The 19,009-nt window shown below is 35.4% G+C and overlaps 1 protein-coding gene across 1 annotated transcript; it reads left to right on the top strand.

The window, feature by feature from the left end:
* The first annotated feature begins 1,715 nt into the window (after positions 1-1,715).
* On the top strand, positions 1,716-1,904 carry LOC122741475 (translation machinery-associated protein 7-like). Its single transcript, XM_043984986.1, has one exon. It carries the CDS (start codon positions 1,716-1,718, stop codon positions 1,902-1,904), a length of 189 nt encoding a protein of 62 aa, XP_043840921.1.
* Positions 1,905-19,009: the final 17,105 nt, after the last annotated feature.

Here is a 19,009-nt window from a genome sequence, read left to right as displayed (position 1 = left end):
TCTAAAGCACAGGCCTAATTATTTTATCCCCTGTTCAGTATACTCCAGTGACTCCCTGTTGCTCCAGGATCAAACATAAAGTGCTCCGTTGTCATTCAAAGCTCTTGATAACCTAGTTCTCTCCTACCTTTCCAGTCTTCTTATATTTTATTCTCTTATATGTTATTTTCGACCCAGGGACAATGGCCTCCTGACTGTTTCATGAAGAAAATACTTCATCTTATGGGTCTGGGATTTTTCCCTGACTATCTCTCATGCCTGGAAAACTCACCATTCTCCTTTCTGCCTACTGACAACCCTGGCTTCCTTTAAGTTTCAACTAAAATATCATATGTTACTGGAGGCCTGTTAATTCTAATGCCTTCTCTCTGCTAATTATTTCATGTTTATCCTGAATATAACTTGCTTTGCATGCATTTGTTTACAATGTTCTCCATTCCATTCTCTGTGAGTGCAGGGATTATCTTTTGTTCCTTTTTGTATCCTGAGCACTTAGCATGGTGCCAGGAACACAGTAGGCACATCATAAAATTTATTGATTGATTGACTGACTGGATGCCCTTACCTTTCTGGGTGCCAGTTGGTTCTGGAAGGATTAGATGCAGAGTAGGATGCTACTTCCCTATCGAATTAATGGGTTTCCAAACTTAGACTCTAATTGACCTGGGGCTGAAGCATTCACCAGCACTGTTCAAACAATGGTGTCATATTGGCAATAATAGGAGGGTATAATATTGTTTGTGTGATTCAAAGCCCTGAAGTAGTAGACTCTACAGAAGTAATTCTCCAGGATTATTTGACACAGTTGCTGAGTGGGGCCACCACTGGGACACAGCTCTATGGTTTCATAAAATTAACAGCTTACACTATAGAACAATATTTTCATTGTTATATTTTCTACAACCAATATAACTAGAGTACTTTATCTGGTAGATTTATGTGCTAGGGAGCACAGGTTGCTCAGAGAAAATAGGACAAAGGTTACCAGATTAATGAGCCCTAACACTTTTCATTCTGACCCATAGGTTGATAGGCATCAATCCTGGTCATTGTAGGAGTTGAAAAGAATCTCCTCACCTCACCTCTACTCAGAATCCTTTCCTAGTATGAATTGATGAAGATTAAGACTAGCAACATAAGAGTATGATATGAATTAAAAGCCATTTTAAATCATGACTCAAAGAGTTTAGAAACTATGATTGTACCCTCTAGAGTCATAAATGCCTAAGCTCTTTTATCTTTATCTGGGTGTAACTGACTCAGTTCTACATCTCAAAAAAAAGGTGAAATTGCCTGAGGTTTATGAGCTTTTCAGAACTCAACTATTACTAGTACTATCAGCAGCTCAGTTAAAAAAAATAACTTCATAATTACAGACCAGCAGATGTCAGCAGAGAGAAGCAGCATCTCAACAGAGTTACCCAGCAGAAAGCAATGGATGGACAACTGCCTATACAAAACAAAAACCAAAAAACTAAAAAAAAATCTAAAAACTAAAACAAAAATGGCAGAATACATCACTAGCAGACATCAGTGGCTCCATAGCATTTAATGAATGAGTAAACCAGTCATGCACATTTCTTGGACATGAGTATTTTTTATGTAATGAAACAGAATTGGCCTACAAAAACCATCTCAATGAGCATGTGACCATAGCTTCCTTAAAAACTCCCACAAGGAGTGAGGAGGCTTGGGGGAGCTGAGGAGCTGGAATAATGTCAGGTCATGAGGGTGGTAAGAAGAAGCCTCTGAAACAGCCCAAAAAGCAGACCAAGGAAATAGATGAGGAATATATAGCTTTCAAGCAAAAACAAGAACAGAAAAAACTGGAAGAGTTAAAAGCAGAAGCTGCTGGCAAGGGACCACTTTCCAGTGGTGGAATTAAGAAATCTGGCAAAAAGTAGACATTCCTGTGTAGATAAGATGGTGATTCCTGTTGGTTTCTTTCTTGCTTTGTGACATCTGCATTTCCAACTTCAACATCTGTTGCCACCTGGAGTAAAAATTGTGTCATCTTATTGAGTCTATTGTACATTGTAATAAACTTAATAAACAAAACAAAGCAAAACAAAACAAAAAACCTCCCAAGGGGCAGAGTCAAGATGGCAGAAAGAAGCCAGGAGGTTCCCTGAGCTCTAATGAGTGTCCCTCAAAAACAACATTTAATCAAGTCTCTAAATCAATTCTGTAACTACAGAACCTACGAAGAAACAGAGAGACACAATCTTCCAACTTGAGAAAATTTAGAAGAGTTCAGGAGAGGCCTGTCTCTCTTGGGTGAAATGGAGTGCAGCACAGCTCACCAAAGCATGGAGGGAGTGGGCCAAGGCTCTTGGCCACAGCAAAGACCAGAAGCAGAGGTCCCTTGGTCCTTGATCAGCAGGCTGATGGCACAGCAGGCTAGTTGCAAGACACTAGCCCTGGCTGAGAGGGAAAACTGCCAGCTTGAGAACCACCCACAGGACAGGCAGGACTAGGCCAAGCCATGCCAACACAGGGAGCAAGCCTAAGGTGGTGAGGAATCTGCAAGCCACAGAAACCTCAGAGCAGAAAGCCAGTGATCAGGCCCCTATGCCCTAGTACAAGAAGCTTGCAACAGTGGCCCCTGTGGCCCAGAAAAAGACGTCAACTTTAAAAGTAAAAAAATATCCTACATTATGACTAAGAAACACAAAAAGATCCTTACCATTGAGAGCTTCTGTATGATAGGGAAAGTCAAAATACAAACTCAGATGTGGACAATACTGTCAAAATGCCTACATGTAAAAGCTCAAGGAGGAAGATGAATTAGTCTCGAGACCAAAGAGCCTTCTTGGAAGAGCTCAAACAGGATTTAAAAAATGAAATAAGAGAGGTAGGAGAAAAAAGGAGAAAAAAATGAGAGAAATTAGTTACATAAGAAAAGTATGAAAAAAGAGTCAACAATTTGGTAAGGGAAGCACAAAAATTGACTGAAGAAAACAATTCCATAAAAATGCAATTGGCCAAATGAGAAATAAGGTACAAAAGCTTACTGAAGAATATTATACCATAAATACTAGAATTGGGCAGATGGAAGCAAATGAATCCATGAGATACCAGGAATTAGTCAAACAGAATCAAAAGAATAAGAAAAAAGAAGAAAATGTGTTTGTCTTGGCAGGTAGAATCCCAAGTATTTTATATTATCTACAGTTATTTTAAGTGATATTTCTCTTTCTATCTCTTGCTGCTAGACTTGGTTGGTCATATATAGAAATACTGTTGATTTACATGGGTTTGTGTTATATGCTGCAACTTTGCTAAAATTGCAAATTGTTTCTAGTAGTTTTTTAGTTGTTTTTTTAGGATTCTCTAAGTATAACATCATATCATCTATAAAAAGAGTGATAGTTTTGTTTCTTCTTTGCCTATTATAATCCCTTCAATTTTTTTCCTTCTCTTATTGCGAAGGCAAACATTTCTAGTAGAATATTAAATAGTAGTGCTGATAATGGACGTCCTTGTTTCACCCCAATCTTATTGGGAATGCCTCTAACTTATCCCCATTACATATAATGCTCACTGATGGTTTAAGATCAATATTGTTTGTCATCTTAAGGAAAGCTCTATTTATTCCTATGCTCTCTCATGTTTTTAATAGGAATGGGTGCTGTATTTTGTCAAAGGCTTTCTGTGCATCAGTTGAGATAATCATATGTTTTTGGTTAGTTTTTTATTGATGTGGTCATTTCTGTTGACAGTTTTCCTAATATTGTACCAGCCCTGCATTCCTGGTATAAATCCTACCTGGTCACAGTGTATTATCCTTGTGATAAATTGCTGTAATCTCTTAGCTAATATTCTCTTAAGAATTTTTGCATCAATATTCATTAGGGAGATTGGTCTATAATTTTCTCTATCTGTTTTTGTTCTTCCTGGTATAGGTATCAGTATCATATTTGTCTCATTGAAGGAATTTGGTAGGATTAATTTTTCACCTCTTTTTCCAAATAGTTTGCATAGTTTAGGATTAATTATTCTTTAAATGTTTGGTAGAATGCACTTGTAAACCCATCTGGCCCTGAAGATTTTTTTTTCTTAGGGAGTTCGTTGATGGCTTGTTCAATTTCTTTTTCTGAAATGGGCTTATTTAAGGATTTTATTTTCTTTTCTGTTAATCTGGCCATTTTATATTTTGGTAAATATTCATCCATTTCATTTAGATTGTCAAATTTATTGCCATATAATTGGGCAAAATAGGTCCTAATTATTGCTTTAATTTCCTCTTGATTGTTGGTGAGTTCACCCTTTCCATTTTTGAGTCTAGTGTTTGTTTTTTTCTTCCTTTTTTGAATCAAATTGATCAAACATTTATCTATATTTTTGGGTTTTTTAAAAATAAAACCAGCTCAGTCTTATTTATTATTTCAATAGTTAACTATAAATTGTATTAATCTCTCCTTTAATTTGCAGAATTTCTAATTTGGTATTTAATTGGCAATTTTTAATTTGTTCTTTTTCTAATTTTTTAGTTTCATGCCAAATTAGTTGATCTCTTCTTTGTCTATTTTATTTACATAAGAATTTAGAGATATAAAATTTCCCCTTAGAACTGTTTTGGCTGCATCCCATAAGTTTTGGTATATTGTTTCATTTTTTTTTCATTTTCTTGGATGAAGTTATTGATTGTTTCCATGATTTGTTGTTTGACCCACTCATTCTTTAGGATGAGATTATTTAGTTTCCAATTAATTTTCAGTATATCTTTCCATGGCCATTTATTATATATAATTATTACCACATCTTGTTTTCAAAAGATGCATTTACTATTTCTGCCTTTCTGCATCTGACTGTGAGTTTTTTATGTCCTAATAAATGGTTGATTTTTGAGTATGTGCCATATATCACTGAGAAAAAGCATATTCCTTTCTATCCCCATTCAATTTTCCCCAGAGGTCTAACTTTTCTAAAATTTTATTCACCTCCTTAACTTCTTTCTTATTACTTTTGTGGTTAGATTTATCTAGTTCTGAGAGGGGTAGGTTGAGGTCCCCTACTAATATAGTTTTGTTATCTATTTCTTTCCATAATTCACTTAAATTCTTGTCTAAGAATTTGGATGTTTTACAGATTGGTGCATACATATTTAGTATAGATATTACTTCATTGTCAATGGTACCTTTAAGCAAGATGCAGTTTCCTTCCTTATTTCTTTCTATTAGGTCAGTTTTTGCTTTTGCTTTGTCTGAGCTAAGGATTGCTACCCCTGCTTTCTTTTTTTACTTCAGCTGAAGCATAATATATTCTGCTCCATCCTTTTACCTTTACACTGTGTGTATCTCTCTGTTTCCAATGTGTTTATTGTAAACAACATATTGTGGGGCAACTAGGTGGCTCAGTGGATAAAGCACTGGCCCTGGATTTAGGAGTATGTGAGTTCAGATCCGGCCTCAGACACTTGACACTTACTAGCTGTGTGACCCTGGGCAAGTCACTTAACCCCCATTGCCCCGCAAAAACAAAACAAAACAAAACAAACAAAAAAAAAACCAACAAAAAAAAACCCCAAACCCTAAAAAACCCAACATATTGTGGGATTCTGGTTTTTAATCCACTCTGCTATCTGCTTCCATTTTATAGGAGAGTTCATTCCATTCACATTTACAGTTTTATTAGCTGTGTATTTCCCAGCACCTGATTTTTCCCTTGTTTGTATTTTTCTCTTCCTTTTCCCTTGTCCCTTCTCACTAATGTTTTGTTTCTGGCCCCCTCAGTCTTCTCTCCCTTCTATCAGCCCCACCCCATATTTCCTTTCCCCTTTCAATTCCTAATTTTTCCCTCCCTTCTATCAACCTAGCCTATTTTTTTGGCTTTTCCACTTTCCCCTCCTAGTTTTGCCCTCTCTTCTATCAGCACTCAACCCTTTTCTTTCCCCTTCCCCCTTTTACTTCCCTATAGGGTAAGATAGAATTCTATACCCAATTGTGTGTATATTATTCCCTCTTTGAGTTGAGTTAAATGAAAAGTAAGGTCAAAACAATATTATTTTCCCTCTAATGTAATAGATCTTTTGTGCCTCTTCTCTTGATGCGATTTATCCCATTCTGCCTTCCCTTTTCTCTTCTCCCAGTATAATGCTATTTGTTTCCCCTTAAGTGTTTCTTTTTAAAATAACATCACAGGGGCATCTAGTTGGCACAGTGGATAGAGCACCGGCCCTGGAGTCAGGAGTACCTGAGTTCAAATCCGGCCTCAGACACTTAATACTTACTAGCTGTGTGACCCTGGGCAAGTCACTTAACCCCAATTGCCTCACTAAAAAAAAATAACATCACATCAGAATCCACTTATGCCTACACCTTCTGTCTGTGTGTGCTCCTCCTATCTGCCTTAATAAAGATACAGATCTCAGGAGTTACAAGTATCTTCTTCCCATGTAGGGATGCAAATATTTTAACCTTATTAAATAACACCCCCCCTTTTTTACCTTTTCATGTGTCTCATAAGTCTTGTATTTGTAGACTGAATTTTCTGTTCATTTCTGGACTTTCCATTAGGAGAGTTTTAAATTCTCCTATTTCATTGAAAGCCCACCTTTTGCCCTAAAAAATTATGATTAATTTTGCTGAGTAGTATATTCTTGGTTGTAATACCAGTTCTTTTGCCTTCCACAATATCATATTCCAAGCCCTCTAATCCTTTAATATTGAAGCTGTGTAAGTCTTACAGTTGTTCCTTGATATTTAAATTTTCTTTCTGGTGGCTTGCAGTATTTTCTCCTTTACTTGATAATTTTGGATTTTAACTACAATATTCTTCAGAATTTTCCTTTTGGGGTCTCTTAAAGGAGGTAATTAGTGTATTCTTTCAATGACTATTTAATGCTCTGATTCTACAATATCAGGGCAGTTCTTGATAATTTCTTGAATTATGGTGTCTAGACTCTTTTACTGATCATGGCTACAGGTAGTCCAATAATTTTCAGATTTTCTCTCTTGGATCTATTTTCCAGGTCAGTTGTCTTTCTGATGAGGTATTTCACCTATTCTATTTTTTTTTCATTCTTTTGATTCCAGGAAGGCTTTTTGTTCTTGAGACCAATTCATCTTCCCACTTGAGGCTTCACATGATCAAGGACCAAGGGTCCTCTGATTCTGGTCTTTGCTGTGCCCAAGAGCCTCTAACTGACTTTCCCAGACCCCCTCTGCACTGTGATGTACTATGCTGAGCTGCATTGTGCTCCCCTTTTGGCCAAGTGATACTGATCTTTCATGAAGTCTTCTAAATTATCTCAAGTTGGAAGATTGTGTCTCTCTGTGTTTTTGTTGGTTCTTTAGTTTCAGAATTCATTTAGAGGCTTGATTTAATGTTGCTTTAAGAGAAGTTCATGAGAGTTCAGAGACTTCTCTTTGCCACCTTCTGTCACTTTCTTTAATGAAACTTTTAATTGTTTCTGTAATTTGTTCTTTGATGCCCTTATTCTTTATCGTTATTTATTTTCCATTAGATTTTAAATTTTTGTTTCAAAGACCCTTTATTGAATATCATTTTATTGCATTATCATTGACAAAAGATACATTTAATTTTTTTTGCCTTTCAACAATTATTTGACCTAATACATTGTCAATTTAATTTAATATGCCATCCACCCATCTATCCATGTATGTGTGTATCCACACACACACAAAGTATGCCTATTTCATATATCTATATTTGCATAGATATAGAGACATGAAATAGTCATACTTGCTTCTATTCTCATTCTATATTATTCAGAGGTTTAACATATCTAATTTTTCTAAAATCGTAGTCCTTATTTCCTTTTGGTTTGATTTGCCTAGGTCTGAGATGGGTAAATTGAGTGTCCCTACTAGTAGAGTTTTATTATTTATTTCTTCCTATAATACATGTAACTTTTATAAGAATTTAGATGTTTAGCCATTTGGTGCATATATGTTTATTATTGATATGAATTCATGATCTATGATACCTTTTAATTTTTGCTTCCTAAAATATATAATTTATTTATTTTTATAATTTTTTAAATTTTGAGTTCTAATTTTTCTCCCTCTGTCCAGTCCTTTATTTTAATAATGTATGCTGTTTTGACTGTTTCTTCTTGGGTTCTGGTTTGTAATCCATTCTACTATCCATTTCTGTATGGGTGACTTCATCCCATTCACATTAACTCTTAGGATTGCTAAATGCATGTTTCTCATCATCCTATTCTTTTATGCTTGTATATTTTTTGTTTATTCCCCATTTGTTCTTTTGTTTATGAATAATGCTTCCCTTAATCTACCTTCCTTCTTATACTCACCTCTTCCCTTTCCCCATATTCCCTTTACTTATTTGCCTGTTGGGTAAGATGCATTTCTGTACACAACTGTGTTTGGGTATCCAACTTCTTTAACCAGTTTAGAAGAGAGTGAGGTTCAAAGTCATCCACTCCTCTGCCCACTCTTCCCTCCTTTTTTATGAACTCCTTTTTGAATGCCCCATTTAATGTAAGTTGTTTTCTCCCCACCCCCTTCTTTCTGTTCTCTCCTTCTCTCCTCTTTCAGGGCATTCTTCTTTCTTATGGATTCCTGTTTTGAGATTATTCAAATAAAACAGACTGACACCCATTCCCTCTGTCTCAGCCATCTTCTTGATAATATTCTGAGGGTCTACACATATCAACTCATTATATAAGAATGATGTCTTATGATTTCTCACTTATGTTTACCTTTTTATGCTTCTCTTGATTTCCCTATTTACATGTTGAATTTTCTACTCAGCTCTGTTCTTTTCATCAGAAATGCTTGAAAGTCCTTGATGCTGTTTTTTTTAAATCTATTTTATCACCTGAAGGATTATACTGTTTTTCTGGGTAGCTTCTTCTTGATTGTAAGCCTAGAACCTTTGCCTTCTGGAATATCATATTTCAAAGATCATGGTTCCATAATACCTAAATTCATTTGTTCTGTCTGCTTGTAGTATTTTTTTCCTTGTCCTGGGAGCTTCTTTCAGGAGATAATTTTGGAGTTTCTATTAGAAGGTAACAGATAGATTATTTCAATTTCTACTTTGCTCTTTGGTTCTAAGATAGTTAGACAATTTTCTTTTATGATTTCTCTAAATATGATGAATAGTTCCTTTTTTTTCTTTTGATTTTTAGTTTTCAGAAAGTCCAAGGATTCCTAAATTATCTCTCCATGATCTGTTTTTAAAGTCAGTTGTTTTTCTTATGAAATTTTTCACATCCCCCCCCCATTTTTCTGCTTTTAAAATTTTCTTTTATTATTTTTTATTGACTCATGGAATAATTAGTGTGTCTCTATGGTTACTCCTAATTTTTAAGAGCTACTTTTCTTTAGTGAGGTTTTATATCTTTTTTCCCCAAGCTATTCATTATCTTTTCATATCTTTCTTCTGTAACTTTTGCCTCTGTTTTGATTCTTTTCGCTACTGCTCTCATTTTTCAATGATCATTTAAGGTCCTTCTTTATCTATTACTTTAGATTCTAAAAATTATTTTTGAATTTGTGTCCCAACTGCATATTTATTTGATACTTTGCTTGTAGAATTTTTTATGTCATCCTCTCCTTTTCTACTGGTTAGATATAGCTTTTTATGGTGGGTATTTTTTCTGTTGATTCATTCTTCCAGCATACTTCTTGAGGGGAATGTCTATCCTGAGCTTCTATCTTTTTTATGTCATAATGCTTTTACAATCCAATCTGCTGGATTGCAGATTTTAGTGGTCCTAGAGTAATTCCAAATCTGGGAGGAATGTTTGTTCACTGCCCTCATGGTTTGAGTTCTGCAAGTTCCTGACCCAGATTTGGATCTTTTAGCTTGTTTCTGACCGAAAGTTTCAGAAGACTGATGCTTGATTTCATCACTATTTAATGCTGGGAATCTCTGCAGATTCACAGTAGCCAAACTACTAGCTCTCCTTTGGACCAGGAAACTGAGCATTCCTCCTGGAATCAGAAACACACAGCTACTATCTGCTTCCGAGAACTTGTTTTCTTTTTAATCATGGCTTGTACCTATACTCACATCTGCTCCTTTCTAGACTGAATGTGAGACCCAGCAATGGGTAGTAGGTAACAGAGCTATTGAATAGCATTTGTTCCTGCAAAAACCACTTACTCAAGGTTCCTTTGGAATATCTTTATGGTTCCCTATGTTGGCCCTTTCTCAGTCTCTGGGTGCTGTAATGCTTCCTACCACCATTGCCAAATATGATCCTGGCCAGACTCCCTCTCAATTATCTAAAAGTCTTTTTGTCTGCTTTCTTACACCACTGTGAACTGGAAAAAATAACTCGTTGAGATTTCCAGGTTTCACCAATCAAAATTTAGTCAGGGCATTTTCTAGATTTTTGTTGAGATTTGAAGAGAGTTATTATATATACTGTAATACTTCCTCTCACTATGCCACCTTGTCTCTTACTTCTTATATAGAAATTCTAGTTTGTAAAATAACTTCCCCTTTCAGATGTTCTAATTCAAACTCTGGGGATTTTTTTGAGCTTATCTCAAGATGAATGAGAATAGGTGCACAATTTATATTTATCAATAGCACACTATAATGGTTTCCCCATCTCTTTGGGAAATTTTCAATAGTAACACCTTAAATGCTTATTATGCCTCGTTCAATCAGTCCTAATAGGCTGAAAGATTTCCACATATAGTCAAAAATAAAGTTAAAACTCAGAAAATTATATTAATAGCCATAAAATATAAAATGTTTTAGCAAGTTAGAATCATAGTGTTTTGGTTGGAAAGAACATCTCTTCAAACCCTCTCATTTTGTAATTGGTAACTGAAGAGAATCTAAATGAAATACTAACAGCTGTAGAGTTTACAGCTCCAGCCCCTGATGTGATCACTAGTAAGATATGTAGTACACATGCTGTCTAATATAATGAAAGTCTGTGGAAGTGTTCAATTGTAAGAAACAGGAATTTAGTGTGTCTATGTGATTTCCTGTCTGTTTTCCCCCTATGTAGCAAGTCCTTGGGCAAAAAGACATCTGTATGTGTGTGTGTTTTTCTCCTTTTTTCAGGAATGAATGTCATGATTTAAGATACTTTCTCCTTTGACTGCCTGCTGGTTTATTTCATGCACCTGCTTCTGTGGAGAAGATGGAGGGGATTTGTGAGAGGCTATTTGGGGGCCTACTATGCTGACATTTGGCCTGCATAGTATCCCATAGGAACAAGACAAACTAAAGAACTCATGATGGTTGATCTAAACCCAGGAATGGTTTTATAATCATATTTATATATCAATGCATCAACATATTGCCACACTTGTTAGGTGAGGCTTACTGAATTTGTGCAAGTTAATTTTAAAATTTAAGTTTCTTTTTATCAGTAGAAGGTAGTTTATTTCAAAGATTAGCATTTAAGTTAATTGTTTTTAAAGTTTTTTTTAATGTAAAAATCAAAACTTTTTTCTGTGGGTTAATTTCCAAGTTGCCTGTGATAATCCATTTCTCATTCCTATTATTTGAGAATTTAATAATATTAATTAATTTCACTAATTTTTTTTCTTCCTATACTCAAACTGATTGCTTCATGCACATTGAAAAGTTGTGTTGTTTTGGTCAGCCATTCTTAATATTGTAGTTAAAAAGAGTCTTATGAGAGTCAACATATTAGTGACTAATTAAATAAATAATGCTTGGCAATTTAATTACCATTATAATGAATAATAATCATAATCATATAATATAGTCTGTCGAATTATATTATAATGAATAATAGTCATAATAATATAATAACATATATATGTGTATTTGACTTTTCTTCAGGAACTAGATACCTAATTTTAAAAAAGAGGAAGGATATAGATAGAAAGAAGCCAATGAAGGCAAAAGGAAGGAGGGCAGGAAGGAGGGAAGGAAGGAAGGAAGGGGAAAAGAAGGAAGGAATAAAGGAAGGAGTGAGGGAGAAAGAGAGAGGGAGGAGAGAGAAAGAGGGAAGGAGGGAGAATAAAAGGAAGAAAGGAAGGAAAGAAGGAAGGAAGGAAAGAAGGAAGGGGAAGAAAAGGAAGGAATAAAGGAAGGAGGGAGGGAGAAAGAGAAAGGGAGGAGAGAGACAGAGGGAAGGAGGGAGAATGGAAAGAAGAAAGGAAGAAAGGAAGGAAGGAAGGAAAAAAGAAAGAGGGAAAAAAGCAAGCATTTCCAGGTCTCATACTATATTATAAAACAGCAGTCATCAAAACCATTAATATTGGTTAGAATTAGAGAATTAGTGCAATGGAACAACAGACTAGAAAAGGGAGAATTGGAAACAACATAACTCAATAACCTGAAAACATGAATTATTTTGGAAAGAATTTCACATTTGATACCAATTTCTAAGAAAATAGGAAAGTAGCCTGGAAGAAATTAAGTTTAGAATCTTATCATAGACTTTATTCAACAATAAATTCAAAATAGATATGCTACCTCTATATTAAAAGGATTGGAAGAAAAGTAGGTGTGTATGCATGCATCTATATGTGTGTGTATATGTCACAGCTATAGGTAAGTTGTGTATTCCTAACTAAATAAAAGATATAAGACATTACAAAAGATAAAATAGAGAACATTGAACAGTAACTGCACAAATGAAATGAATAAATATAGGATAAAAATGGAAGCAGTTAAATGAGGGAAAACCCTCCATATATCTTTTAGATGATGATTTGGCATCAAAAATAGATCGCTACATAGCTACATAGATATTACAGACACAGAGATATAGCTATAGGTCATGGATATCTCCATATCTATCATCTATGTGTCTAGATCTATATATCTATGATCTATGTATGGAAACATATATAGAGATAGAGATATACGTATGACAAAAAGCTAATTCTAAATAGGTAACTCGTTGAAGGGCATTCCCCATAAAACAGTTCTCAAAAGGATTATAAATATTAACAACGATATGAAAAAATATTTCATATGGCTAAAAATAAAATAAATCCATATAAAAGTAGTACCTCATATTTATATAGTGTTTTAAAGTTTGAAAAGTGCCTTGCCTATATCTCCTCACTTTATCCTTACAACAGCCCCAGAAAGTAGATGCCGTTATTATCCCTATATAGCAAATTAGGCACCTAAGGCGGAGGCTAAATGAATTGCCCAAGGTCACACAGAAAGTACATGAGGCAGGATCTGAATTGAAGTTTTCTGTCTCTATTTCCAGTGCTCTAACCACTAAGCCCCTAGCTGCCTGAGGTTTTACCTTACACCCAGCAAATTGGGCAAGAGGACAATAAATAAGAATAATCAAAGTTAGAGGGGTTGTAGTAAGATAGGCACAGTAATGAATTGTTGGTGGAGCTGTTGATTAGAACAACCATTTCAGAAAACAATTTAGAATTATGGAAGTAAAGTGTTTATATCCTTTCATTTGAGGATTCCACCAATATGCATATGCCTCAAGGAGATCATTATAAAAAAGAAAGGCTTCCTATATACAAAATATTTACAGGAGCACTTTTTTTTGGTAGTAGCAAAGAACTAGAAACAAAATAGATTATCAATTAGAGAACAAAACAAATTAATACATTAATTCAATAGGGCAGCTAGGTGGCACAGTGGCTCATCTTCCTGAATTCAAATTTTGCCTCAGACACTAGCTATATGACACTGGGTAAATCACTTAACCCTCTTTTTCTCAGTTTTTCATCTGTAAAATAGACTGGATAAAGAAATGGCAAACCACTCCAGTATCTTTGGCAAGAAAACCCCAAATGGGGACATGAAGTGTTGGACACGCCTGAAATGACTCAGAAACAACAAAATTCAATAGACTATTCCAGTGCTGTAGGAAATGACATATATTATAAATAAATAGAAACTTGGAAACACTTAATTGAAATGATACAACGTAAAGTCAGTAGAGCCAGGAAAACACAATTAGACAATTACTACAACAATGCAAATAAATGAATGTACTGTATGATACAAAACAATTAAAATGAATATTGCATAATTATAACGAATAATGTTGTCCTCCTTCCAAAGAAGAAATACTAGCAGACACCTCCTTCTAGTCCTTTGCAGAGTCAAGCCAAATCAAGTCAACAAGCCTTTTTTAAGTACTGACTGTATACCAAGAATGGTGGTAAAAGCTGGAACTACACATACAAGTAAAAAGATCCCTTCCCTCTAGATGCTAACATTCTAAGAGGGGGAAGAAAACACATAAAAGGAATCTGAAAAGTGGGGAGTGGAGAGCAGAAAGGAGACACATAAATAAGGGTATGGTGGAGGGGGAAAATGTCCAGAGAAGGAAGAGTAGAGAGCCTGGAAAGGAATGAGTGAACATGACTGGATAGGGCACTCCATTAAAATGCAGGTTCTGGAAGGAATTAACAAATCAGTGGAAGGGACTGAAAGGGGCTAGAGATCTTCCAGGATGAGAAGGATCCTGGGGAATGGGGCAAGAATGAAGTCTTTTGGGAAAGGAAGAAAAGAGTGAACATAGCCACTACTGTAAAACGTAGGTCTGAGTAGGAACAGACCAGGAACAGGAAAGGGCTTCAAGTACAGAGAGATCATCCAAAGGTCACAGACATAGGGGTAAGTGGGACAGTCCTTATGTGTGGAACATCACATATATTTTTCAGATCCTTTTGAATCAATCAGTTCTACTTATTTTTTTCTGCTTCCTCTTTTTCTTTAATTCTTTGTTATATTAGAATGACTCTCTTAGATGGGGAGGGGGAGGATGTGTTAAAATTTAGGTGATGTTAAAACAAAAGTTATCAGTAATATATATATATATATATATATATAAAGATAGTAAAGAAGGAAGGAAGGCAGAGGAAGGGAAGGAAGAAAGGAAAAAAAGGCAGGAAGAAAGGCAGGCAGGAAGGCAGGAAGGAAGGCAGGAAGGAAGGAAGGAGGCAGAAAGGGAAGGAAAGAAGAAAAGTAGGAAGGAAGGGAGGGAAGAAAATGATTATTACATGCAAAATGTTCCTTAGCTTTTCTTTTACTTGGTAAAGGTCAGGACTTTGCAGAAACAATTGCGGTACCTTGAATTAAGGGAATCTCTCTGGATTGTTAGAGAACAAAAGCTGTTCCAAATAACTATCTCCTTTGGGTTTCTTTACAAGTTGTAGAAACAAGGGTAAAAAAAGTAGAAGAATCTCAAGATTGAACATGAAGGAGTAATATATATATATATATATTTTTTAGTGTCATCATATACAGTATTTGACTGAAATTGATGATGTCTCAAGACTCATAAAAAACATTTGTAATAATAACTTGTAGGTGGGAAAATAGCTGATTAATTTCCTTCCTTTCCCTTTTTCCTTTTTGTTTGTCCTGCAGTTTCCTTATAAGTTATTATTTTGCCAAGTTTTCTTCTTTCACATTGTTGCTTTATAAAACATTGGAGAAAAAATGAGAAGGTTCTTGGTTACAGAATATTTCTATAAAAGTTCTACAGAAATAGAAGATTTTAAGCTTATTTTTTTATTCCATTTACACCGTACCTACAAACCTCACCTTTGACCTTTGAATATCTCTAGTCTTTGTTTTGCAGAATAGAGTCATAACCAGAATGTGACTTGTAGCTTTTCTTCTGGGTTAGAATGTTTTCTTCCTGTGTACAAGTAATATTCGGTAAATATTATATTGAGTACAGGAAGCAGGAGTGTAGCTCCACAAAAGGTCCCCCAGGTGGCCTACTATTGGAGGTTAATCAACTCTAATCTGCAGGGGTGGAGGCACAAACTGAGTCTCTCAGAACTGTTTCTATCTTTCTATTTTGTAAAGCTCTTAGGACATTTCAACTTCTCAATAAGACTAATAACATGTTGGACCCTGGTAGGCATTCTGAGACCCTGTGCAGTGGAGACAGGTACCCTGGGAATAGCTGTTTATATCATGGAAGAAGTACTATTGGCTAACAAAAACAGAAATGGAAAAGAAACCCTCTTCAAATGAATATAATTATGGCTCATGCTGAGCTAGAACAGATCAAGAGGCTGTGAAATCACATAGAATTAAGGCTATTTTTCTAGACAGAAGTTCTCCAAATTTTGTAAAATTACAGTTTTAAAACGAGTAGAACAGTTGCTGCAGGAGAATGGGTTGCACTTTACAATCACTGGATGGATCTATTGATCTCTGACTTGAAAAGAGGCAGGGGCAACTGAAGAAAAAAACATTCCTGGTGGTAGGGAGTTAGTAGAATGGGAGTGCCTCAGGAAAAAGGGAAACAACTTTGCAGGGAAAAGTTGGCTCCATAGAAACTATGTTATAGATGTCATAAAATAGACAATCAGCTAAATGACCTTTGGTCAGGTTCGTGACTTGCTTTAGGATATAGTATGTTAGTTAATCATGTTATTGCAAAGCTGAGGTCTATCTTATGTGGAGAATGCCAGAATTTAGGCTTTTGTTGTTCACCAAATTGTGCAAGCCCCCACATTGTTGTATTTTATTGCCTACAAGCCAGGAAGAAGCCGCCTTATTTGCTGCCTTTTTTAACTTCACTGTTTTAAGTAATAACAGCAACAATAATAATAATAACAATAGCTAGCATTTATATAACTCTTTAAAGTTTGCAAAGTGCTTCATACACATTTTGTTTGATCCTCACAAAACAATGTGAGGTACATGCTATTGTTATTCCCATTTGACAGATGGAGAAACTGAGTCAGGGAAAAGTTAAATAATTCATTTGGGGACATAAACTAGAAAGTGTATAAGGATTTGAATACATATCTTATTAACTCCCAAGTTGAACACTCTAGCCTCTAGATGCATTGCAAAGTCATCTCAAGGTTCCCACCAAAGGATCAATATTGGGCAGAGAGGAACTGTGGCCAAAGCAGTGACATATCAGAAACCAGGATAGTACTGAATGAAACCTGGAGGAATTGGATGTTATATGAGGACAAATTGTAAGTTTAGTAGTGAATCATAGAGAGATATGGAAAGACAAAAGATTATGATTAGATAATATTGCTGCAATGGCTCTCCACAATAATAGATATATTGGTAAGGCATGAAAAGGATGACATGTACTCACCAATATTATTCTCTACTCTAATGGTAGAGGTTCAAAATTGTGGTTCAATTTGGTGGGTTCAAATTGAGGAGGGATTTTCTATGGGTGAAGAAGTCCTTCAGATAATCCAGTTTATAAATGACATCATGATGATTATATCAAGCCATAGAACATTTCAGAACCTTCTAAATAAGATCCATGATCACTCAAAAATTTTTGGTCTATAACTATAAACAGAAAAAATAAGTAGCTAAATAATGACTACTGTGAAGAACATGGTGTGTAGTTGAATTGGATCACTCATAAAGCTAATCCATCAGAACCTATGCTTTAGAAAGCAATTGCAAATAGACAATGAATGATGCCAGAATTGAAATGGAGAAGATGGAACTATTGCCTCTGAGAAATCACAAAATTCCTTTAATGATAGCAAACTTATCCTTGGAAAAAGAACTATTTTTAATGTAGTACCTACATCATGAGTATTGCTAGAAAGACAAAATCTGGAAATGGCTATCACTAAGCAAAGCCAAGACTTTCCCAGAATTCACCAGTTTTAGTGATGTAGAATTTGACATGAGAGAAAATTCATGGAAGAAGAGAAAAAAGAAGTCATATGTCATTATTATATATCATATATTATATATTATATGTCATTTTTGTTAATCCAAACAGAACTACACAGCAAGATTGGGATATTAGAGGGTTATTCCCTGGAAAATAGCCTTTCCTTCCATCCTATAGCCCCTGTTTTAGGGGTCTATTGTGGGCTGTCAGTACAGCTGATGCTTACATTGAGTAGTAACCCTTCTCCCAATAGAGAACTGATAGAGTATGCTGGTAATTTTTGAAGAAAAGCCAGAGGGAGCTTACTTGTACTCTTCCCCCCTTTCCTCTCAAAGGGGAATTAGTTCAAAGCTAAAATTTCCATTATGTTAGTGAATGATTTGCTCCTGGTTTCTTCCTTTTGGAAAGGGAAGGACTTAAAGGGAAGAAACTAATTATATTACCTTTTGAAGGCATCTGTTTCCTTACAAACAAACAACTATTCCTCAACTGTGTGCTATTATTGTTATTTTTTTTTGCAGGGCAATGGGGGTTAAGTGACTTGTCCAGGGTCACACAGCTAGTAAGTGTCAAGTGTCTGAGACCGGATTTGAACTCAGGTACTCCTGAATCCAGGGCCGGTGCTTAATCCACTGTGCCACCTAGCCACCCCTATTATTGTTATTAATTTGGAATCTTTATATAAGTGAAAATCATACTGACCACCAAAACCTTAATAGATGTGATTAATGATGGCAGCAGATAGAGATTGAGAGATATTACTTTTGCCTTTAAAGAGATAGAGACATTCATTGTTCCTCCTTAGATCAAAGGGGGCTGAATGTTGCAGGAGAGGGGAGAGAGACAGAGACAGAGACAGAGACAGAGACAGAGACAGAGACAGAGACAGAGACAGAGACAGAGACAGAGACAGACAGATAAAGACAGGCAGAGAGAAAGAAGAAGAGAAAAATAAGAAGAGAAGGAAGAGGAGGAGGAAGGATAGAAGGCATATTACACTAATACAAATATTCTTCCAGTGATATTGCATGGATACAAATCAAGTATTCTTCTGATGATGCTGTAACAAAACAGTACAGGTTCTTAGTGACCAAAACTGTAATACATCTAGAGGGTAATAGAAGTTTAATAGTAGGTATGAAATAGTTGCAACAATTACTAACAAGGAATGATAAAAAAAGAAATCATATTTTTAAATATTTGACCTAAAAAGAGAAATGGGCTAATTACATAGCAAGGCTGAGGGATGACTGAAAAATCATTCAAGTGTCCCATTATTATACATAATGCAATGAGAATGTGATAAAAACCACCACCAGTACTTTGGGTGGACCTACTTTAGACAACTTATGAGAGGACATATATGAGTCTCATAGGATGGGCAGGCAGGGATGGGTTGAGTTATGATATATAGTTAGAGGCAATACCCAAATCTAAGAGATTGCACATCCATTAGAT

Source organism: Dromiciops gliroides, chromosome 1, assembly GCF_019393635.1.
Source record: "Dromiciops gliroides isolate mDroGli1 chromosome 1, mDroGli1.pri, whole genome shotgun sequence".
NCBI classification, from domain to species: Eukaryota; Metazoa; Chordata; class Mammalia; order Microbiotheria; family Microbiotheriidae; genus Dromiciops; species Dromiciops gliroides.
The sequence above is the reverse complement of the archived record's forward strand: the minus strand, read 5'-3'. Positions and strand labels throughout refer to the sequence as shown.

What these genes read in the sequence shown, in the direction of transcription:
- LOC122741475 (XM_043984986.1), top strand. Translation starts at nt 1,716, where the DNA reads ATGTCAGGTCATGAGGGTGGTAAGAAGAAGCCTCTGAAACAGCCCAAA.